Source organism: Notechis scutatus, chromosome 14 (genome assembly GCF_049901735.1).
Source record: "Notechis scutatus isolate UNSWTSFEM ecotype Mainland chromosome 14, rNotScu1.2, whole genome shotgun sequence".
Taxonomy (NCBI): Eukaryota; Metazoa; Chordata; class Lepidosauria; order Squamata; family Elapidae; genus Notechis; species Notechis scutatus.
Genome location: NC_142022.1, coordinates 7302530 through 7327171, shown reverse-complemented (window position 1 = coordinate 7327171; position 24642 = coordinate 7302530). Strand labels below are relative to the sequence as shown.

At 46.2% G+C, this 24642-nt stretch overlaps 2 protein-coding genes across 3 annotated transcripts in view; both read left to right on the top strand.

The window, feature by feature from the left end:
• GANAB (glucosidase II alpha subunit) overlaps nt 1–15082 on the top strand; it is a 34710-nt gene extending 19628 nt beyond the window's left edge. For both annotated transcript variants that reach the window (XM_087943488.1, XM_087943487.1), the window contains 14 exons: nt 127–362; nt 1954–2080; nt 2921–3000; nt 3087–3230; nt 4340–4436; nt 4964–5065; nt 6736–6979; nt 7581–7645; nt 8190–8266; nt 9905–9979; nt 10742–10855; nt 11834–11946; nt 12062–12162; nt 13045–15082. In XM_087943488.1, coding sequence (XP_087799614.1) covers nt 127–362; nt 1954–2080; nt 2921–3000; nt 3087–3230; nt 4340–4436; nt 4964–5065; nt 6736–6979; nt 7581–7645; nt 8190–8266; nt 9905–9979; nt 10742–10855; nt 11834–11946; nt 12062–12162; nt 13045–13154 — 1685 coding nt within the window. In that variant the 3' untranslated portion in view covers nt 13155–15082. The remainder of the gene's footprint in view (nt 1–126; nt 363–1953; nt 2081–2920; nt 3001–3086; nt 3231–4339; nt 4437–4963; nt 5066–6735; nt 6980–7580; nt 7646–8189; nt 8267–9904; nt 9980–10741; nt 10856–11833; nt 11947–12061; nt 12163–13044) is intronic.
• A 1687-nt stretch (nt 15083–16769) lies between these two features.
• Nucleotides 16770–24642, top strand: B3GAT3 (beta-1,3-glucuronyltransferase 3). The gene is given in 7 exon segments (XM_026689327.2): nt 16770–16910; nt 18220–18309; nt 19391–19565; nt 20568–20898; nt 22666–22717; nt 22720–22955; nt 24412–24642. Coding segments are annotated over 6 exon segments (975 nt in total). The 5' UTR covers nt 16770–16910; nt 18220–18227; the 3' UTR covers nt 24511–24642.

Sequence of the window (24642 nt, the reverse complement as noted above, 5' to 3'; positions counted from 1 at the left end):
CCTTCCCCAGTTTCCTCCACAGCCAACAGAGTCACGCTCCCATTCCCCTGTCAGCTGTTCGGATTCAGACTCCGACAGGGGCATGATAGGCAGCTCCAGACCTTCGGTGTGTTCCTCCTTCTCCAGGCACCCAGGCTCTGCCTCCGCTCTTCGCCCTGTCCTATCACCAGAGCCGCTGGAACTACAACGATGAGGAAGATGTCACCGCGGTGGACAACGGCTTCGACGAGCACGACATCCCCTGCGACGTCATCTGGCTGGACATCGAGCACGCCGACGGCAAGCGCTACTTCACCTGGGATGCCAACAAGTTCCCCCACCCCCAGGAGATGCTTCAGCGGCTGGCAGCCAAGAGGAGGAAGGTAAGGCGGGACAAAACCACCACTCTCAAACCTTCCCTGGGGTTTGGAGACTTTCTGAAGCCCTCGTGGTTGGCCTGCGGTTTGGGTACAAGTAGAAGAGACGGGTGGTAACTTGGAGTTCGGCTGTGGGGGTTCTTTGGAACTCTTTCAGCTTCCTGCAGACGTTTCGAGACCCAGCTAGGGAACATCATCAGTGCTAGAAGGGAGGAAGAGAACTGTGGGGTCTTCGGTAGTCTTTCAGCTTGATGGTTTTCCTGCAGACGTTTCGAGACCCAGCTAGGGAACATCATCAGTGCTAGAAGGGAGGAAGAGAACTGTGGGGTCTTCGGTAGTCTTTCAGCTTGATGGTTTTCCTGCAGACGTTTCGAGACCCGGCTAGGGAACATCACCAGTGCTAGAAGGGAGTGGAGGAACAGGAAGAGAACTGTGGCCTTGGTCTCTTGGGCAGGCTTTCTGACTCCAGTGAGAAGGGATGGAGGAAAGGAAGAGAACTGTGGGGTTTTTGTTTTTCTGAGCTTGGTTGTTTTCTTGGTTGTTTTTCTTGCAGACGTTTCATGACCCAGCTAGGGAACATCACCAGTGCTTCTGGGTTGGGTCATGAACTGTCTGCAAGAAAAACCACCAAGCTCAGAGACCGCCAAGGACGCCACAGTCCTCCTCTTCCCCCTCCCCCTCCTCTGAAATTGTGACTGCTCCCGTCGCTGGAGGTTTTTAAGATCAGACTGGACAGCCACATGTCTGAAATGGTACTTGAGATCTCCTGCTTGAGGAGGGGAATTGAACTAGAAAACCTCCAATTCTCATTTTCTGATTCCTTCTCTTCCTCTGCAAATGCCCTTCCCTTCTGGCACTGATGGTGTTACCTACTTGGGTCATGAAACGTCTGCAAGGAAACCACCAAGCTCAGAGAGCACCAAGGACCCCATAATTCTCCTCCTCCTTCCCCTTCTAGCACTGATGATATTATCTAGTTTGGTCATGAAACGTCTGCAAGGAAACCACCCAGCTCAGAGAGAGACAAGGACCCCACAGTCATTGTCCTCCTCCTCCTTCCTCCTCCTTCCTCCTCCAATTCCACAAATCCCATTCCCTTCTGGCACCGATGGTGTTACCTACTTGGGTCATGAAACGTCTGCAAGGAAACAACCAAGCTCAGAGAGCACCAAGGACCCCATAATTCTCCTCCTCCTTCCCCTTCTAGCACTGATGATATTATCTAGTTTGGTCATGAAACGTCTGCAAGGAAACAACCAAGCTCAGAGAGAGACAAGGACCCTACAGTCATTGTCCTCCTCCTCCTTCCTCCTCCTTCCTCCTCCAATTCCACAAATCCCATTCCCTTCTGGCACTGATGAGGTTACCTATTTGGGTCATGAAACGTCTGCAAGGAAACCACCCAGCCCAGAGAACACCAAGGGCCCCAGAATTTGGCTAGTCCTGGCATGGCTGTGATCTAGAACCCAAACTAAAAATAGATTTGGTGAAACAGGAGCAGTTGTCCCCATGGGTTTGTATTCAACCAGATGGGTATATTAACGTTACCTCTTTTTAAGTCCATCACCCCAATCCATGTTATTCGTCTTTTACCCAGATGGTGAGCATTGTAGACCCACACATCAAAGTTGACACCGGCTACCGAATCCACAATGAAATTCGCTCCCGGGACCTTTACATCAAGACCAAGGACGGGAATGACTATGAAGGCTGGTGCTGGCCAGGTGAGGAAAAAGCTGCAGGATGCATCCAGAGGTCAGTCAAGAGTGACAAAGATGAGTAGGGGGGCTGGAGGCTAAAACATACGAAGAACGGTTGCAGGAACTGGGTATGTCTAATGAAAAGAAGGACTAGGGGAGACATGATAGCAGCGTTCCAATATCTCAGGGGCTGCCCCAACGAAGAGGGAGTCAAGCTATTCCCCAAAGCACCTGAAGGCAGGGCAAGAAGCAATGGGGGGAAACACATCAAGGAGAGAAGCAACCTAGAAATTTTCTGATAGTGAGGACAATTAACCAGTGGAACTGCTTGCCACCAGAAATCGTGGCTGCTCCATCACTGGAGGTGTTTAAGATGAGACTGGGCAGTCATTTGTCTGGAATGGGATAAGGTTTCCTCCTTGAGCAGGGGGCTGGACTTGATGACCTCCAAGGTCCTTTCCAAGTCTGTTATTCTGGCAGCTTTGGGCAGGAGCAAGGTGGGCCTCCCAGATGCTGATAACCAATTTCTTTTGACTCCTCTTGGGTTTTGTAAAGCCAGAAAGGCTAAATCCCAACTTTATCTTCATGTTTTGGATCAGAAGTCTCCGTTTTGACCCCTTTTATGATGGGTTAATCTCTCAGAATTCTATATGTTTCCATTGCTTTCCCGGTTTCCTTGACTGAACTCAACAACTTCTTTTCTTTTGTGTGTGTCAGAAGCATCGCAATGAAACTTAAGGCGTAGCACGCAGCGTAAACTTTAAAATAACCAGATTAAAATATGTACAAGTTAAACAGAAACCCGGCCCAGAAACTAGTAAATATCCGTCCCATTCTGTCCTTTCTCCGTCTCCTTTTGTTCAGGTTCAGCGGGCTATCCGGATTTCACCAACCCTCAGATGCGTTCTTGGTGGTCCAGCATGTTCGCTTACGACCAATACGAGGTAGGGGGGGGGGCTTCCTGCTTTATTCAGATCTTCCTTCTGCTCTTCCGCTTCTTCCGGTCACTTCACTTCCCCTTTGACCCCAGGGCTCCACGGAGAACCTCTACACCTGGAACGACATGAACGAGCCTTCGGTCTTCAACGGCCCCGAGGTGACGATGCACAAGGACGCCGTCCACCAAGGGGGCTGGGAGCACCGCGACGTGCACAACCTGTACGGCTTTTACGTGGTGAGTGCCCTCTCGTCACGGAGTGGGTTTTTTTTGGGAACGCCAAGTGAAGCCGTTAAATGAGGAGAAGCTTGATGGAGAGAAAGAAGACCAAGGCAGCCGGCAAATGAATATGCCTCCAACCCATGCCAAGGAGGGTCTCCACCCAATTCACAAGGTGGAAGAGGGGAACCATATTCCAATTGGAATGGAATGGAATGGAATAGAATAGAATAGAATAGAATAGAATAGAATAGAATAGAATAGAATAGAATAGAATAAGGAGTAGAATAGAATAGAATAGAATAGAATAGAATAGAAAATAGAATAGAAAATAGAATAGAAAATAGAATAGAAAATAGAATAGAAAATAGAAAATAGAATAGAATAGAATAGAATAGAATAGAATAGAATAGAATAGAATGGAATAGAAAATGGAATGGAATAGAAAATGGAATGGAATAGAAAATAGAATAGAAAATGGAATGGAATGGAATAGAATAGAAAATAGACTAGACTAGACTAGAATAGAATAGAATAGAAAATGGAATAGAAAATGGAATGGAATGGAATGGAATAGAATAGAATAGAATAGAATAGAATAGAAATTAGAATAGAAATTAGAATAGAATAGATGTTGGAAGGAATAGAATAGAATAGGAATAGAAATAGAAATAGAATTCTTTATTGGCCAAGTGTGATTGGACACACAAGGAATTTGTCTTGGTGCAAATGCTCTCAGTGTACATAAAAGAAAAGAGACATTCGTCTGGAGTCAAGAATCATCAGGCACAACAGTTAATGATAATCCTAGAGTACAATAAGCAATCAAATCATACTAGGAAACAGTCAGTATAAATCATTAGGATACAAGTGACAAGGTTACAGTCATACAGTCCCCAGTGGGAGGGGATGGGTGATAGGAACTATAGGAGGATTAATAGTGGTGCAGACTGTAAAATGAGGTAGAGACTAACTTAACAAATGTCCGGCTTAACAACCGAAGTTTGGGGCTCCCTTGTGGCCATTAGCTGAGGACTCCCTGTATTTCCTAGACCCTGTTGGGGTTGAGCTCGGATCCAAGTTTCAACGCTTTGAATGACCCCTCTCTTCTTCCTTCCTCCTGGCAGCAAATGGCCACCGCGGAGGGCCAGGTGCAGCGGTCTGGCGGCCTGGAGCGGCCCTTCGTCTTGACCCGAAGCTTCTTTGCGGGTTCACAACGTTACGGTGAGTGGTGGGATTCAATTTTTTTTTTTTACTGCCGGTTCTGTGGGCATGGCTTGGTGGGCGTGGCAGGGGAAGGATACCGCAAAATCCCCATTCCCTCCCCCACCCCACTAACCTGCTTTCCAGCTCCGTTCTCTTGGGCAGGGGCCACCAAAGGAGACGCAGCCAATCAGCTGGGGACTCAGTGGGAGGCGGAGAATAGATGGGGGCGGGGCCAGTCAGAGGCGGTATCGGCCGGTTCTCCGAACTACTCAAACTTTCCGCTACCGGTTCTCCAGAACCGGCTGAATACCACCTCTGGTTACGATTAGTGGCATAAAGGCGAGAGATGGAGTAGCTGCGTAGTAGTCTTCCAAGCCAGGCTTGGGGGAGATGCAGGGGGACAGATCTTCAAGCCCCCAAGTTTTTAGGGATGTTGGGAAAAGACAGTGGCATTGAGTCACTTATCAACATTTATCTCGGAAACGGCAGTTCACCAACATCGTTGTTAGTTTGTTGTTACAGTTCGTGGCTGCTCTCCTTCGCAGGGGCTGTATGGACCGGGGACAATGCAGCTGAGTGGGACCACCTAAAAATCTCCATCCCCATGTGCCTGAGCCTGGGTTTAGTGGGCATCTCTTTCTGTGGAGGTAAGCAGGGGACCTCCGAGTAGCGGCCGTCCTTGACTTATGACCATTCGTTTAGTGACAATCTATATATATATATATATATAAAAGCGAAATACCACTCAAGCATCGTCACAAAAATCTCCAGAACCGTAAAGCCTACAAACTTGGCAAATTTGGCACGTGTGTTCCTCTTGGTTTCTAGGGGCTCACTAAGAAAGGATTTTTCCAAATGACTATCAGAGCATTTAGAGTATTTCCTATGTTATTATTATAATTATTATTAACACGCTATGATGCTAAGGAGTTCTACTCCCCCTCCCCACCCGGAAAGAAATCTCTTCCAAATACAAAACAGAAGCAAAGGAGAGGAGATTCAGTTTTACAGCCCCAAGCAGCTTTTAGTACAGAACAGTTGAGCTAAGCCACGCCCAGGTTCCTTGCTCACACAAGCAAATACTCTTTCAGTTTCCAAACACCCAATAACTATCTCACACACTGACAGGATGTTAGCCAGATGTATACCGATGGATGCTGGTAGGCAGAGGCAGAATTCCCCCCCCCCCCTTATTTTCCTCCCCCAAAACTAAGCCCCACCACATAGTTTCGTAGCAAAGGACGGGGATCCAGCTAGCTTGCATATATAAAGGTGCTGTGAATGGCTCTTGCCCTGGCAACCACTTTGGCATCTCCACCGTCACCTGATCAAAATTTGAGAGCTTAGCAGTAGAGATGGATTTTGGATGGGTTGTGTTTTCATCATTGGTGACCTTCTAATTCCATCTTTTTTTTTAAAGTTATTTATTTTTTTACAAAGATATCAGCGTGTGAACCATGTGGTACCTGAGCATCATACATTTCAATACAAATAAATGGAGATTAATCATATTTGTTCCATCTGATGGCCAGGAAAATCCACAGGGGAAGTCGGGTTTCCATTGTGACCTTGTGATTCACTTAACAACTGCTTAATCACTGTGTAAAGATCGTAAGACCAGGCATGACTGGCTTAACCCCTGACTTAGGAAAATCAGGCCTGGTCATGTGAGAACCGCGGCATCCAAGCTGTGAGATCCTGGTACTAAAGAGAAAAGGAGAAGAATTGGAAAACCATGAAAGTTGCATTTAAGCATCGGATGGTCTTAAAATATAATTTTTAAAAGCAATTTTTTTAAAAAATGAAGAAGAAAAGTTCCCCTAATCCTCCACAGGCACAAATGAGCAGAAATAAAAATTTCTACAAGTCTTTTCCTGACGCGAAGAAGAAGGGTGGAAAAAAGGCCATTTTAGTCATTCCAGGGAAAACGACCCCAAATTGAGCCCAGAGTTTCCGTTGCGAAGTGGGACGCGGGTTCATTTCTCCCACGTTACGACCTTCTGTGCCACCGCTGTTAAGTGAATCCCTGCAAACGATTCAGTTAGTCACGACGGTCGTTCGTTGAATCTGGCTTCCCCGTTGTGCTTGACTTGCTGGAAAGGTCGCAAAAGGGGATCACGTGATCCTGGGGAATTTTGATCACGTGATCACAGGGATGTTGCCAACAGCCGTAAGCGTGAAAAACGGTCCTGAGTCCCTTTTTCCCAGCGTCGTTGCAACTTGGGATGGTCACTAAATGAGCTGTTGCCCATAGCATCCCAGGCCACTGATGGTCCCGTTTTCTCCACGTTGAACCGTTCTTCCCTGCCATGTTTAGCTGACGTGGGCGGCTTCTTCAAAAACCCGGAGCCCGAGTTGCTGGTGCGCTGGTACCAAGCCGGAGCCTATCAGCCCTTCTTCCGGGCACACGCCCACGTGGACACCACCCGCCGGGAACCCTGGCTCTTCGGGGACGAGAACAAAGCTCTGATCCGAGAGGCCGTGCGCGAGCGTTACGCTCTGCTTCCCTTCTGGTATACCCTCTTCTATCAGTCTTACCGGACTGGCCAGCCTGTCATGAGGTGAGTTGGAAGGGCTGGGAAAGAGACAGAAGGGACCCTGGTTCGGGTCCATGTTTTGCATGGAGCCCCTTTTAGCTAGGGGATTCTGGGAGCTGAAGTCCACCCATCTTAAAGCATGCGAAGTGGGGGATTCTGGGAGTGGAAGTCCATCCATTCAAACTTGCAGACCTGGGAATTCTGGGACTTGAAATCTATTCATTTTAAAGCATGCAGACCTGGGAATTCTGGGAGTTGAAGTCCATCCATCTTAAAAGCATGCTGGCTGGGGGATTCTGGGAGTGGAAGTCCATTAAAAATTGCAGACCTGGGAATTCTGGGACTTGAACTCTATTCATTTTAAAGCATGCAGCCCTGGGAATTCTGGGAATTTTAAGTCCATCCATCTTAAAGCATGCAGACCTGGGAATTCCGGGAGTTGAAGTCCATCTTAAAGCATGCAGAGCAGAGGATTCTGGGAGTGGAAGTCCACCCTTCTTAAAGCATGCATACTGGGGGATTCTGGGAGTTGAAGTTCTGCATCATTTCCTCAGTCTAGCCATGGTGTTGTATGACATTTTCTTATTTCGACCATATTAATTCTTGCTTTTTGCTCTCTTGACAGACCGCTGTGGGTTGAATTTCCCCAAGACCCCACCTTGTACCCCATTGATGATGAGTATCTGCTTGGTGAGTGTGTGTGTGTGTGTGTGTGTGTGTGTGTGTCTGGCTGTCAGTCAGTCAATCAGTCAGTCAGAACCAGGAATGGCAAGGATGTAATCCTACTTCCTGGCCCCATTTGTAGCTTCCCACAGTCATATGACCACGATTTTCGTTGTTTTTAACCGGAAACTAGCATTTATGGTTTCCAGCAAAACAAAAAACAAACAAACAAACAAACCCAACAACCATCTGTTTGCTATAACGGGTTTATTTAAAAGCCACGATGTTTGTTTAATGTCTTGTCACCAAAAAAAAAAAAAGTTTGTAAAATCGAGACACGGTCATTTGGTGACCTGCTTAATGTCTGCTACAACTTAAGAACCTTAATTCTGGATTCAGTTCTGGTCATAAGTTGATTTTATGACTGGAAATAATGACAGGCAGTAATTTGGTTCCTTTTTCAAGGTAGAAGGGGGTGTTGCTGCTGCTGCTGCTAGATTTTGACTCGTTTTTGAAATGCGGTAAGCAGTTCCTTCAAGTTTCTAGATCTCATTGACCGTCTCCTTTACAGGCGATGCACTGTTAGTTCATCCAGTAACTGCACAAGGAGCTCGGGGTGTACAGGTGTATTTACCTGGCAAAGGAGAAGTAAGTGTGGCTGTTGGCTTTGGACTGAGCTATTTACTTATTAGATCGTTATCCCTTCATTATTTTTTAAGTAACTCAAAACAGTGGACATTCCTTATGCTTCTTCCTCCTCCTATTTTCCCCACAACAACCCTGTGAGGTGGGCTGGGCTGAGAGAGTGACCAAAGCCACCCAGTTGGCTTTCATGCCTAAAGGGGGGGACTAGAACTCACCGTCTCCTGGTGATTGGCCCAAAGTCACTCAGTCATTTTCATGCCTAAGACGGGACTAGAATTCACTGTCTCCTGGTGATTGGCCCAAAGTCATCCACGTGTTTTTATGCCTAAGACGGGACTATAATTTACCGTCTTCTGGTGATTGCCTCAAAGTCACGCAATCATTTTCATGCCTAAGGTGGGACTAGAATTCTCCTGGTGATTGGCTCAAAGCCAGCCAGTTGGCTTGCATACCTAAGGGGGGGGGACTAGAACTCACAGTCTCCTGGTGATTGGCCCAAAGTCACCCAGCCATTTTCATGCCTAAGACGGGACTAGAACTCACCGTCTCCTGGTGATTGGCCCAAAGTCACCCAGCCATTTTCATGCCTAAGACGGGACTAGAATTCACTGTCTCCTGGTGATTGGCCCAAAGTCACTCAGTCATTTTCATGCCTAAGACGGGACTAGAATTCACTGTCTCCTGGTGATTGGCCCAAAGTCACTCAGTCATTTTCATGCCTAAGACGGGACTAGAATTCACTGTCTCCTGGTGATTGGCCCAAAGTCATCCACGTGTTTTTATGCCTAAGACGGGACTATAATTTACCGTCTTCTGGTGATTGGCTCAAAGTCACGCAATCATTTTCATGCCTAAGGTGGGACTAGAATTCTCCTGGTGATTGGCTCAAAGCCAGCCAGTTGGCTTGCATACCTAAGCGGGGGGACTAGAACTCACAGTCTCCTGGTGATTGGCCCAAAGTCACCCAGCCATTTTCATGCCTAAGACGGGACTAGAACTCACAATTTCATTGTTCACAGGCGAGCACTTTACTCACTACACCAAAATCAATCAATCTATCTATCTATCTATCTATCTATCTATCTATCTATCCATCCATCCATCCATCCTTCCATCCATCCATATCTCTCTCTCTCTCTTTCTCTTTCTCTCTCTTTTCCTTTCCTTTCCTTTCCTTTCCTTTCCTTTCCTTTCCTTTCCTTTCCTTTCCTTTCCTTTCCTTTCCTTTCCTTTCCTTTTCTTTTCTTTTTGTTACAATTGGCTGGAGAAAAAAAAGAATTCCCTTCCAAAGAAGAATATGAAATGCAGATCCCTATTAAGAAGAACTTTCCTCCCCACTGAACTTAAGAGCAGTCGCGTCATCTCAGAATAAACCGTTTTCAGCCCCCGGGCAGCGCAACTGTTAACAAACCGCACGTTTATCTTATGAAAACAAGCTGTCGGAAGAGGAGTTTGTCACCCCTCCAAAACTCTTGTTTTTTGGCCTCTTGAAGGAAACGCAGCTTTACAACGGTGGCTTGGCCGGGTTTCAAACCGACATCCTGCCAAGAGATTTCTTTTGTGTGTGTGTGTGTGTTTTTTTTCTCTCCATCCCGTCGATCTGGCTCACCGAATCCTCTAAACGATTTTTTCTCTTGGCAGGTTTGGTACGACGTCCACACCCACCAGAAACTCCACGCCCCACAGACATTTTACTTGCCGGTCACTATGAGCAGCGTAAGTCCGAGATTGGGGGTCAAATTAGGCACGGCCACCCTCTCAAAGAGCTGAGGGGTGTGTGTCTTTCTCAAAGCCAAATCCTCCCCTGTGCCCCCAATGCAGACCTCCAAAATATGCTCAGCCAACCTGCCTCACACGTGGAAAATCAGGGAGCCAAAGCGGTTCCGATAAATACAGGTAGTCCTCGACTTACGACGGTTCGTTGAGTGACCGTTTGAAGTTGCAAAGGCACTGAAAAGAAGTGGCTTTAGGACCGTATTTCCCACTTAGCGATGGTTACAGCCTCCCCCAAATTCATCCGTTTTGACAACTGGCTTCATATTTATGACGTTCGCAGCGTTCCCACACGATCGACCGTCTTGACAAGCCAAATCCATGTTGGGAAGCCCGATTCACTTAACAGCCGGGTTGACTCATTTTAACAACTTGCACCGATTCACTGATTCAACCAGAAGTGTGGTGAGACGGGGCCGTTTCATAAATGTCTTGCTTAGCAATGGAAATTTTAAGTGCCACTGTGGTCGTAAGTCGAGGACCATCTGTACAGGTTGATGTCACGATGACCCTCTACAGGATTCCAAACAATTAATTTTCAAAGGAGATTGGCAGGTAGATAAAGAGTCGGTGAAATTCAAGGTGGGCTGGACTTCGAGATCTCCTGTGGGCTCAAAGGGACTCGAGATTGCTGACGCGTTTGACCCCTCCTTCGTTGTCCATCTCACCCTCACTGAACTCTTAACTCGTTTTTCGTTCCCAAAGATTCCCATCTACCAGCGTGGGGGCAGCATCGTGGCTCGGAAGGAGAGGGTCCGGCGTTCTTCAGACTGCATGCAGGACGATCCGTACACGCTCTACGTGGCTTTGGGTCCTCAGGTGAGGCTGGATAGGTTTGGAAGGCTGCATTAAGACGATCAGTTGGGATAACGCCATCAAGGATGTTATCCCTGCCGGGCCCTCAGATACGCTCTCAGTGTACATAAAAAAAGAAAAAAAAACACATTCATCAAGAATCATAATATACAACACATAATGATAGTCATAGGTTATTAAATAAGCAGTCAAATCATACTATGAAACAAATAAAACAATATAAATTGTAAAGATACAAGCAACAAGGTGAAGGTCAAAAGTAGAAAAGGAGATAGGTAATAGGAAGGATGAGAAGAATAATGGTAATGCAGCCTTAGTAAATAGTTTGACGGTGTTGAGGGAATTAGTTGTTTAGCAGAGTGATGGAATTTGGGGAAAAACTGTCCTTGTGTCTAGTTCTGGTGTGCAGTGCCCTATGGCGTCATTTAGAATAGAACAGAAAATAGAATAGGAATAGAATAGAATAGAAAATGGAATAGAATATAGAATAGAATAGAATAGAATAGAATAGAATAGAATAGAATAGAATAGAATAGAATAGAATAGAATAGAATAGAATATAGAATAGAATAGAAAATGAAATAGAATATAGAATAGAATAGAATAGAATAGAAAATAGAATAGGAATAGAATAGAATAGAACAGAAAATAGAATAGGAATAGAATATAGAATAGAATAGAAAATGGAATAGAATATAGAATAGAATAGAATAGAATAGAATTGAATAGAAAGTAGAATAGGAATAGGAATAGGAATAGAAAATGGTATAGAATAGAGAATAGAACAGAAAATAGAACAGGAATAGAAAATAGAATACAGAATAGAATAGGAATAGGAATAGAAAATATAATAGAATGGAAAATAGAATGAATAGAATAGATTGTAGAATATAATATAGCAAATAGAACAGAACAGCTTTACTGTCACTAGCCTGCCCTGAGTCCAGTCATTTGGGTTTCTACTTCTCTCAATCCCTCCAGGGAACCGCCCAAGGGGAACTTTTCATTGATGACGGACACACGTATAATTTTGAGACAAAAGGAGAATACCTGCACCGCCTCTTCCATTTCTCTGGCAACGTCCTGACAGCCAGGTACCCAGTCTAGGAGTTGTTTATATATATATATATTTCTCTCCTCTTCTCCTTCCCCCTGAATCATCTGGCAACCCCCTTTTCTTCCATCTGAATTCCCCAATTTTTATTTCAGCTCGGCAGATCCGAAAGGCAGTTTTGAAAACCCGGCCTGGATCGAACGAGTGGTAATTCTCGGAGCGGGCAAGCCAGGGGCAGTCTTCCTCAAACAACATGGTGAGTAGGTGGGAGGGCCAAAATTACACCATGTTTCCTTCTTTGGGATTGAAATAGCAAATGATTCCCTGGATAGAAGCTTATCAAGGTAGAGAAGCCACCTAGAACTAAGGAGGAATTTCCTATCGGGGAGGACAATTGACCAGCGGAACATCTTGCCACCAGAGATTGTGGGTGCTCCAACACTGGAGGCTTTTAAGAAGGGACTGGACAACGAGCTTCGAAGTCAGTTGGCTTTGGGCCAGTTTCACACGTGCAAACTGTCTGTGTGTGTTTGTACGGTGTTTTGTGACATCCTGGAGATTGTGGGAAGTAGGTACGTCTAGTCCAAGGCTCTTCCAACTTGGCAAGTTTAAGACTTGTGGGCTTCAAGTCCCAGAATTCCTGAGCTAATATGACTGGAGGAGGAGGAATTCTGGGAGTTGGAAGTGCATAAGTCTTAAAGCTGTCAAGTTTGAAGGCCCCTGGTCTAGTCTAACGAAGAGAAAGACCAGGGGTGACATGATAGCAGCCTTCCAATATTTGAAGGGCTGCCCCAAAGAAGTGGGGAGGATGGGGGTCAACCTCTTCTCCAAAGCACCAGAAGGAAGGACAAGAAGCAATGGGTGGAAACTGATCAGGGAAAGAAGCAACCTGGAATTAAGGAGAAAGTTCCTAATAGAGAACAATTAATCAGTGGAACAGGTTGCCACTGGAAGGTGTGAATGTCCAACACTGAAGATTTTCAAGAAGAGATTAGACAACCATTTATCTGGAATGCCGTAGGCCAGGGTCTCCTGCTTCAGCAGGGGGTTGGACTAGAAGATCTTCAAGGTCCCTTCCAACTCTTGTTATTCTTGCTCAGACCTCTCTCTCTCTCTCCTCTCCTCTTCCACTGTCCAGGAGCAGGAGAAACGCGCCTGGATTTTACCCACGAAGCCGAAACTTCCGTTCTAACCATCCGCAAACCCGCCGTGAATATCGGAGAAGACTGGAACATCTCGCTACGATAATGGCACGAGGCGGGAGGGGGGGGCGGGAGAGACGAGGATTAGCTGGGCAGAGGGGCAGGGAGATGTTGGGGAGGGGGTGTGGGGGAGGGGGTGTTGAGCTCTAGGTCAGGAGCCTATCCCCCCCCCATCCATTGGGGAGATAGACCTGGAAGCTCCCTGCTGCCGCTGCATCTCGGGTCCAGTGTCCCAGTTCAGAAGGCATGAAATGGAAAAGGGGTATCTTTCCCTTCCCTTCCTCCCTCTGGCCTTTTTAATCCTTCTTTTCCTCTCTCTTTCCTTCCTTCCTCTCTAGTCCCTCCCCTTGTTTCTGTTTTTCCTTCCTCCTTCCCTCTTTCTTCCTCTCTCCCCTTCCTTTCTTCACCCCTTCTTTTTCCTTCTCTCCTTTCCTCCCTTTCCTATCTGTCCTCCCATTTTTTCTTTCCTCTTTCCCTCTGCTCCTTCCTCTCCTCTTCGTTTGCTCATCCCTCCCTCCCTTTTTTCTTTCTCCTCTTTCCTCCCTTTCCTTCCTATCACTCCGCTCCCATCTTCTTCCTTTCTCTTTTCCTCCTCCTCTTCTTTCCATGTTCCTTACTTTCTCCCTCTTTCTTCCTTCCGATCTCTTTTCCTTCTCGCCTTCCCCGCCTTTCCTTCCTTCCTCTCCACCCTCCCGTCTCGTTTCTTCCTCTCTCCCCTGCCTCCCTTCCCTCCTTTCTCCCCTCCCTCCAACTTTTAAGCAATATTTGCTGTAAAAGGAGGACTGTCCTGGCGACACTGGATTGCAACCCGTTTTCCCTTCGGGGACTGGTAGCCAAGGCACACACACCCTTCCCTTTCTCCCCTCCCAATTATTTTTTTCTGGAAAACACAAACCTGGATTGCCTTTTTCCAAAGTTGGTGGGCCTAACTCTCTTCCTCTAACACCCCTTTTTCCCCTTCATCTCTTCCCACATGTTCTGGCTGAAGTTGGGGTGTGGGTGGGTGGGGGGAACAAAACCTCAACCAGAAAACCCAATTGACGGTTGGCGAGGACTGCCTTTTCAACCCCTTTCCTCGCCAGCCGGTGAATGTACTACAGTTTTCCTCCACAACCCCGAAGGCCAACCCCTTTGCCGTTTGCAAGAAGTCGCCTGTGCAGCCAGAACCACAAAACCTCACTCTAATCCCTGCCCTCTAATCCCAGGAGTCTCTTCTTGCAAAATCCTTGGATTTTCGGTTTTCTTTTTTCCCAGACTGGAGGGTGGGGGGGAATATTCTGTTTCCGAGGGGCGGGGCGGGGAGGGGAAGTTGACCTAGTGTCAGTGAATCACTGTCACTTCTATTTATGGCTATTTTTATTTTGGATGGGGGAAGGCAGACCAGACAGATCATGTGAAGATAAAAGAAGGGCGCTGTTGTTGAAGTTACCAGATTTAGGATTAAGAGGAAGTGGGAAATGACTGTCCTCCACGGGGACCAAGGAAAAATTGGGTAGGGGGGTAGCATGGGGTCATGAGCTGCTAGAGAAGCACCCCCTTCCTTGCAGGAAAGAAGTAGGGGTGCATCTGCCTGTGGGAAGGGCTGGATTTTTTTGTTTTTTCCCCCCTTTTAGCTGCTCTGTCTCCTTCCAGTTCCTGCCTCCGGGCTTTGCTCTGCCTACAAGCCAGAAGCTTTCGTTTTGTGGTTTTTTTTTTATTATGATTATCCGTAGGTGTCTGTGGATTAACATTCCTGATTCTGGCTGGTTTCTCCTTTACGTGTTTGCCAGCCTCCCCCCCGCTCCCCCCCCCCCAAAAAAAGGCACAGAGCAGGGCTTTTAGTTTTAAAAAAATAAATTCCTTAACACACACACACACACAACACAACACACCAAAATCTTTTCTATCCCTTCCTGATTGCCATGACATCCGCAGGTAAAGCTTTTACTGACTTGAGTGTTTTTGATAAAAGATGGAGAATTAAAAAAATAAAAATGCCGTAAAGTCTCAGCGTTGTGGTTTGAATTAACCTGGAGGCTAGTTTTGCGCTAAAGAAAAATGGGTCAGATGCTTCCTTTTTCTGGCAAAAAGAAGAGCCTGCTTGAAGGCTCTTGGTCAGAAATACCAGGTTGGTTCAGAAAGTAAATAACTAGGTCCGTACCCCAAAGGTGCTTTTTCAGGAAGCCACTGGATTTTCTTATTTTTTTTTCTTCTGAAGACGTTTTGCTTCTCATCCAAGAAGCTTCTTCAGCTCTGACTGGATGGTGGGGAATGACTGATACACCTCGCAGACAGCTGGTCATTTGCATCCTTTTGGAGGATCGTTGAAGCGCTTGGAGGTTTATCTGTGTCCTCGGGGTCATCCGAGTAGTGCTCCTGGTTCCTTTAGTCTGCCATTTTTCCTCTGGAAATCCATTCCACTCGGGCAGGGGTGGATGGGTGTTGGACTAGTCCAGGGGTCGCCAATCTTTTGGACCTCAGGGACCACCAAACTCATATGGACCAGAGACCCTGGGAAAATCCCAAAAAAAGTGTGCAGGAAAATTCCTCACCCTGTTTTCCTACTGATCGATCATTCTTTATTTGGGATCGCAGGATACTGTCTCTAGCTCCGTTCTCGGGGGAGAGAGACTTTTAGCTTCGTGCAAGGAAAGCAGCAGAAGTAGCAGAAGTCTTTCTCTCCCCCAAACTCCGCCAGAAATGAGTCTTTGTGAGACTTGTTGCGCCAGTGCACCCTCTTGGAGCAGAATGCCTTGCAGGGTCCCAAAGACTCATTTCTGGCAGAGTTTTGGGGAGAGAAAGGAAGACTTTTGCTGCATTTCTTGCGTGCAGCCAAAAGCAGAAGAAAGAAGCAGGCCTGTGCCCAGGCCAGGCGCGTAGAGCGAGTGGGGCAAGTTCCCCCACTCCGCCCTTCCCCTCACTACCTCCATGTTGTTTGCAATGCAAGCAAAGCAAGCCTTGTGTTCCCGTGGGCGGCACAGCCTTGTATTCCTGCGCAGCCTGGATTAATTGCTTTGGGGGGGTGACATTTCTCTGCGGACCATCAAAATGTTCTTGCGGACCACCAGTGATCCCCAGCCCACTGGTTGGTGAACACTGGACTAGATGACCTCCAAGGTCCCTTCCAACTCTTGTTATTCCTACTGCTTGTTTCCAGGATGGCAATGCCTGCATCAACATCTATAGCTATCTCCCTCCCAACATCTAGGCACGACTCCTACATTGAGTTGTTCGCAAGTCTTCCTCCATCCTCTGGCAAGGGGGTTCCCCAACATTGACAACTTGTGGACTTCAACTCCCAGAATTCTGAGAGGGATTCTGAGAGTTGAAGTCCACAAGCCAAGTTGCCAAAGTTGAAGAGCCCTGCTCTTATGGCTTCCCTTTAACCGTTGTAATGAGTTCAGGCTACCCCAAGGAATCCCTCTCTTTTAATACAGTTTTAAGTAGAGCCTAACTGGGTCGATGTGTAAAGCCGCCTTGCAAAACCTGCTTCAGAATCTCTACATAAAATTGGAATTAAAAACCCGCAGGGCTGCAAAATGTGTGGAGGGCTATTATAATAGGATGGCTTTTTTTAAGATTGGCGGGCGGGGTGTATTCAGAGGGAACCCGAGGAGGCCGGAAGTTGTTGCTGGGGGGAACCCTGGAGGGCAACGAACGCCGAAGGAGTACGAAAACAAGCGGACCGGAAGTGGTTTCCTGGGCGAGCAGGAGGGCGAGGGGAAGAAAGTGCGGACCCCAGATAAGATGGACGAGCTTTGACGAGCTGAGGAGCAAGCCCGGTACCTTCTTCCTTCGCCCTTGTCGGCGGCAAAAGCAACCGGTGAGCTGAAGCCTTGGCTCCATTGCCATGGTAACGGTGTTACACCATCTCCCCGCCGTCCTTTTCGTGGCCGCCGTTGGGCTGCGGAACCTCGGGTGGGGGGTACGAAGCAACTGCGCCTGCGCAGGTGGAGGAAGTCCAACGGGGCCACCTTCCCCAACCTGGCGCCCTCCTTGATATTTTGACCTATCATCCACCCCCCGCCCCTTCCTCAGGCGGTAGAGGATGATGGGTTCTATGCCAGTGCATTGAGAGGTGGACAGGTTGGGGACAAGTCGCTTTGCACACCTCTAGGAGGCTGAACAGTGGATGATGGGTGTTGTAGTACAGCACACCTGACTCAAAAGCAAGAGGTGGGTGGGTGGGGGGATGATGAGCGTTGTAGTCTCTCTCTAAAAGGTGCCATGTCAGAGTACAGTAGGAGGAGATGGCAGGGAGTGATGGATGAAGGAAAGTGGGGTTGGGGATGATGAGCGTTATAGTAGCACAGCAGGCCTTTATGGAACCCCCTGTGACAGGTTAGATGGGAGAGTATTAAGCAGAAGAAGAAAAAAATTAAAATTGAGTTCTTAAATTTCTTAGAAGGAAGCAGAAGGGTAGGGTGCTTTTTTGTTGGAAATTTATTTTTATTTATATTTCATAATTCTCAACCATCTCCCTCAAAGGGGCTGTGGATGGCATACAATAAACGTAACCAAAAAAATTAAAATAATGTCTAAAATTAACCTTAACGTTAAAAACTAAATTAGGGTTAAAACACTTTCAGTTATAGAGTAATGACAACTTTATAATTGCAAACCACTCCGAGTTACCCTGTGGTAAAATGGGAGGCCAGTAAATTTAATAAATGAAGGAAAAATAAAAATAAATACAAATGGGAGAAAAAATGTTATGGCCATTTCACTTTGTTTTTGCCATTTTAAATTTAATAGAGTAAGAATAGAATGGAATACTTTATAGTCACTTGGAATGTACGCTAATCGGCATACATTAAAATGAAATTACGTTGCATGTAACTGCTAACTTCTTACCGCTCCAGAAATCTTCATCCTGTTTATTAATATTTATCAACATTACAATCTATCTGGTTTTTGGAGCCTTTCGACTTGACTTTTCTTCTATTAATTCGTTTCTGGAGAAGTCAAAAACATCTGCCTTTGGTTGATGATTTGGAGGCTGGTGGAGCAAAGATACTGCATTAAATCCTCCTCGCATTGTTGGTGACACAAAACCACATTTATTTGAAATGCACTGTCCTTGTCTGTATCCAGACCTGGTTTTAACATTCTGCCTCTCTTTCTCTCCTTAGGCTGTGCCATGAAGGTGAAACTCAAAAATGTTTTTGTCATCTACTTCCTAGTGTCCGTGATTGGCCTCATGTATGCACTGATGCAATTGGGTGAGTATCAGAGTTGGTGTCAAGAATGTGTCTCTCCTTGCCAAGAGAATAGGAAAAAGGCTGGGTTTGCACAAGTAGTCCTTGATTTCTGACCACAAGCGAGTTCAAAACTTCAATTACCAGGATGATTCTTAAGTGAGTTTTCCCCCGTTTAAACAACCTTGCTTGTCACCCTTGTTAAGTCAACCACCGCGGTCATTAAGTTAGTAATGTGGCTATTAAGTGAATCAGGCCTTGACTTTCCTTGTTGGAAGCTGGGTGAGAAGTATGCAAATAATGATCAGATCACCCTGGAATGCTGCAGCCATCATGAAGTTGCCAAGCGCCCGAATTTTGCTCATGTGAGGATGTTATGATGGTCACAAGTGCGAAAATCGGTCATAAGTCATTTATTCCAGTGCCATTGTAACTTCAAATGGTCGCTTTGAAATGAGATGGGAGCCAATTAATTTAATAACCCTGTGGTGAGATGGGTGGCAAATGATTCAGATAGATGGATAAATATTTCAATAAGAATAGAGCTGGAAGGGACCTTGGAGGTCTTCTAGTCCAGCCCCCTGCTGAAGTAGGAGACCCTATACCATTTCAGATAGCTGGCTGTCCAGACTTTTCTTAAAAACCCCAGTGATGAAGCACCCACAACTTCTGGTGGCAAGCTGTTCCACTGATTAATTGTTCTCACTGTTAGGAAGTTTCTCCTTAATTCTAGTTTGCTTCTCTCCTTGATTAGTTTCCATCCATTGTTTCTTATCTTGCCTTTTGGTGGTTTGGAAAATAAGTCGACCCCATCTTCTTTGGGGCAGCCCCTCAAATCCTGGAATACTACTATCCTGTCATCCTTAATTCTTCTTTTCTCCTGACTGCCCGTACCCAATTCCTGCAATTGTTCTTCATATATTTTCTTTCCAGGCCGTTAATCAACTTAGTTGCTATCATAAACCTTAGTTTTTCTTAGTTGCTATAATAAATAATAAAAGGAAAAAAAAAGGATTACCTCTGTAGACTTGGAAAACGCAAAGGACTTTTCACCTGAGATGAAGGAATGGGTTCCACATCACAGGATTCTTTTGTCTGGCTGCAGGGCAGCCTTGTGATTGCAGTCAACACCTGAAGGCTGCTAGTGACCTCATCCATGCCAAGGACAAGCGACTGTCCCAGTTGCAAAGAGAAGTCAAGCGGTTGCAGGGCCTGGAAAAGGTGCCGGAGCTGGTAGAAGAAACACCAGTCATCTATGTGGTCACGCCCACCTATGCCAGGTAGGTGACCGAACTTCCAAGAGGAGGATGCTGAACCTTATTTGAGAAATCAGCGCCTTCAATGGTTTTGACCCTCTGATCCCTTTTTCTGGTCTCAAGTGATACTGTTTCTGCCTGTATTGTGGAATCTTTTCCCTCTAGAGGTAAGGTTGGCCTCATCCCTCCAGAGCTTTATGCTGCAGAGGATTGGGGAACTGATGGAGGGATCCAGGGGATGGGTGAACTGGTGGGATAGCTCCTTTATTATCCATGTCCCTCCATCTCTTATTCTCTTTTTCTGGTTTAGCTTTGTTTTTAATTCTTTTTTAGTAATCATTATATAACCGTTTTAAGTGAGAATTGTCTTATTCATTTACTGTTTTAATGATAGATAGATAGATAGATAGATAGATAGATAGAAGAGAGAGAGATAAATGATAGAAAGGGAGACAGATAGATAAATGATAGACAGACAGAAAGACAGATGATGAACAGTTAAATGATAGAAAGGAAGATAGGGATAGATAAATGAGAGACAGATGAGAGACATAGATAATGGACAGGGAGATATGGATGGATGGATGGATGGATGGATAGATAGATAGATAGATAGATAGATAGATAGATAGATAGATAGATAGATAGATAGGCAGGCAGGCAGGCAGGCAGGCAGGCAGGCAGAAATTGATAGATTGATGGTAGATGATGAACAGATAGAGATAGATAAATGATAGAGAGCTAGGGATAGATAAATGATAGATAGGCAGACAGGCAGGCAGATGGACAGACAGACAGAGGGCATAAAGAAGGAAGGAGCAAAGGAGGAAGGAAGGAAAAAAGGTTTATAGTCCTCATTCTAAGCAAAAGACCGGTGCTTGAGGGAGGGAGGGAGGGAAGGATTGAGGGAGGAGAGAGGAAAGATGGCAGAAGAGAAACCGAGAGAAAGAAAAAGGAAACCAGTTTCTGTTCTTTGACACAAGCATCTCTAACCCAGCCGCTCGATGCTTCCTTCCCGGTTGGCAGGCTGGTTCAGAAAGCCGAGTTGGTCCGTCTCTCCCAGACATTGATGCACGTCAAAAACCTGCACTGGATCGTGGTCGAGGACTCACCCAGCAAGACCCAACTGGTCTCCGAGCTGCTGCTCCAGAGTAAACTGCCTTTTACCCACCTCCATGCCGAGACCCCCAAGGAGCACAAGCGGAAGGAGACGGATCCCAACTGGCTGAAGCCCCGCGGGGTGGAGCAGCGGAATTTAGCCCTGCAGTGGCTGCGCGAGCATCGCAAACTCCCTGACGCGGGAGTGGTGTATTTTGCGGATGATGACAACACTTACAGCCTTCGGCTCTTCGATGAGGTCAGTGGAGACAGGCAAGGGAAAACCCCATCGCTGTTCTAAAAATGTATATCTGGTATGCTTTTCATATTTCATATCAGCGTTTGTATGCATTAAAATGACACACATGCATATCGTGCCTTGCATACATGGAAACATATGACTGGTTTCTCCCCTGATTACCAGTATAAGGACCATTTTCTATATATTATTTGTGTTGTATTGTATTTTTGCTATAGATAGCACCAGGAGGAGCAAAAAAAATTCATTGTATGTATGTACAATGACAATAAAGGAGATTATTATTATTATTATTATTATTATTATTATTATTATTATTATTATGCTGCCCATCTCGCTGGAGTTTCCATTACCAGAGTTTCTGTTGCCAAGCGAGTTGGTTATTCACTGAATTATGCCCAATTTTACAAGTGTTACAATTCTTACAGGAATCACCACATTGGTTAAGGAAATTTGATTTTCCCCACTGATTTAGCTGAATCTATCTATCTATCTATCTATCTATCTATCTATCTATCTATTTATCTATCTATCTATCTATCTATCTATCTATCTATCTATTTATCATCTATATCATCTATCATCTATATCATCTATCTATCTATCTATCTATCTATCTATCTATCTATCTATCTATCTATTTATCATCTATATCATCTATCATCTATATCATCTATCTATCTATCTATCTATCTATCTATCTATCTATCTATCTATCTATCTATCTATCTATCTATCTATTTATCATCTATATCATCTATCATCTATATCTATCTATCTATCTATCTATCTATCTATCTATCTATCTATCATCTATATCATATTTATTAATCTCTATCTATCTATCTATCTATCTATCTATCTATCTATCTATCTATCTATCTATCTATCTATCTATCTATCTATCTATCTATTTATCATCTATATCATCTATCATCTATATCATCTATCTATCTATCTATCTATCTATCTATCTATCTATCTATCTATCTATCTATCTATCTATCTATCTATCTATCTCTCGTCTATATCATCTATCTATCTATCTATCTATCTATCTATCTATCTATCTATCTATCTATCATCTATCTAACTATCTTCCATTAAAACAGTAAATGAATAAGACAATCCTTATGTCAGGATTCTGGCAATTACTCCCAATTAAATCATGAGTCTTAAGCCAAATTTCCAAAACTTCAAAAAGGATTTATTGGGAGTTAAAATGTCCGGCACTGCCTGGGTGTAGCCAACTCTGAGGCACATGATTCATTGTCCCCCTTGACCCTGGTTTTCCTCCCCACCCCCTGGGTGTATTGCAATTCCTATTCTCCAATGGGACACGTCCATAGCCCAGAGTCATCCATCATGCTCTCCAGTTAGAATTTTGCCCTGGCAGAAACTTCAGTCACCTAGTTACTATCTTTAAAAACATTTATGGAATGCACTTTCGGTTTGCAAGCTGCTGCACTGCTCTTCCCCCCTCCCTTTCTGTTGGCAGCTCTAAAAAGATCAGATAAATATTTTATGAGTTGATACCTTACATTACATTATATATTACCTTACATTATATAATAATGATTATATAATACCTTACATTATATAATCATCATTAAAAAAATAAAGTCTTAAAAGCAAAGCTAAACCAGGAAAAGAGAATAAGAGATGCAAGGAACATCCTTAAACTGCAATTGAACAAGAGAAGAAGGAAGCTGACCTGGTTGGGCGGACGTCCTTCTGATAATCGTCTCCCCCTTCTCTCCCGAACAGATCCGTTCCACCCAGCGTGTCTCGGTCTGGCCCGTAGGCCTGGTGGGAGGACTCCGTTTGAGCGGCCTCTGGTGGAAAACGGCAGAGTGGTGGGTTTCTACACGGCTTGGAAGCCCAACCGTCCCTTCCCCATCGACATGGCTGGCTTCGCCGTGGCCCTGTCGCTGCTGCTGGCGAACCCGGAGGCTCGCTTCGACTTGCTGGCCGAGCGCGGTTACTTGGAGAGCAGCCTCTTGCAGTCGCTGGTCTCGATGGAAGAGCTGGAGCCGAAGGCGGACAACTGCACCAAGGTTAGAAGGAGAGGCTTTCTGCCCAAGCCCACTCCGCAGGGAGAGCCCCGATTCGCTTAGGGACCGTGAGGTTCGCTGAACAGCCCAGAAAAAGGTCCTAAAAATCAGGCCTTGACTCACCGCATGGCTGGCGGGAGAGGAATATTTGTAGCTCAGGGTTGAAAGGAGGGGGACCTTGGGGGCGCTCTGAACTGGGTGGGTGCCTTAACAGACGTTTTGTGACCTAGCTAGGTCACCTCATCAGGGCCAGAATGGAGTGGAGTTTGTGGAGTGGAGGAGGATGAGAAGGGGACAAGGAGAGGGAGGAGGAGAACAACAACAACTGTGGAGGCCTTGATGCTCCCTGAGCCTTTGTTGCAGACATTTCATGACCCAACTAGGTAATCAAGTCAGTGCAAGCAGGAAGAGGGATTTGCTCAGTGTTTATATCCCAGTAGCTTGCTTGCAGAGAGCAAACCTCTCTCACTCTGATGAGGTTCCCTAGCTGGGTCATGAAACGTCTGCAAGAAAACCAGCGAGAGAGCACCAGGGACTCCACAGTCGTTGTCCTCCTCCTCCTGTTCCCACCCCGCCACTTTGCCACTCCACACAATCCTCCCTCCCTTCTAACACTGATGATGTTACCTAGTTTGGTAATGAAAGGCCTGGAAGAAAAGATGCAAGCTCAGAGAGTAGCAAGGACTCCTCCTCCTCCTCCTCCTCCTCCTCCTCCTCCTCCTCCTCCTCCTCCTCCTCCTCCTCCTCCTCCTCCTCCTCCTCCACCTCCTCTCCACAATCCCTATTCCCTTCCCTTCTAGCACTGATGATGTTCCCTAGTTGGGTCATGAAACGTCTGCAAGAAAACCACCCAGCTCAGAGACCACCAAGGACCCCACAGTCCTCTTCCTTCTCCTCTCCTTTCTCCTCCTCCTCTGCTCCTCCTCCTCCTCTTCCTCCTCCTCTTCCTCCTCCTCTTCTCTTCTCTTCTTTCTCCTCCTCTCCTCCTCCTCCTCCTCCTCCTCCTCCTCCTCCTCCTCCTCCTCCTCCTCCTCCTCCTCCTCCTCCTCCTCCTCCTCCTCCTCCTCCTCCTCTCCACAATCCCTATTCCCTTCCCTTCTAGCACTGATGAGGTTCCCTAGTTGGATCATGAAACATCTGCAAGAAAACCACCCAGCTCAGAGACCACCAAGGACCCCACAGTCCTCCTCCTTTTCCTTCTCCTCTTCCTCCCTCCTCCCCCTCCTTCTCCCCCTGTCCACAACCCCGCCCCCTTTCTTCTAACACTGATGACGTTCCCTAGTTGGGTCACGAAATGTCTGCAAGAAAACCACCCAGCTCAGAGAGAGCACCAGGGACCTCCCTTTAACTGCCTCGCTTATCATCGGACGTTCTGCCCCCAGTCATGGTCATAAGCTGAGGACTCCCTGTAGATGCCTCATCAGGCAGCGAGGAAGCACAAACCTCGCCTCTGTTTCAGGTCCTCGTTTGGCACACCCGGACGGAGAAGCCGAAGATGAAGCAGGAGGAGCTTTTACAGAAGCAGGGCCTGGGTTCCGATCTCGGCATCGAGGTGTGAGACCAGTTTCCAACCCAGGTACCACAAGCGGCCAGGGGGGGGGGTGCGCGTCTCTGCCGGGCCGGAGAGCCCACCCACCCCCAACCAGAATGTGATTGCCTTGTATAGAGAGAAAACATTATTTTAATTTAT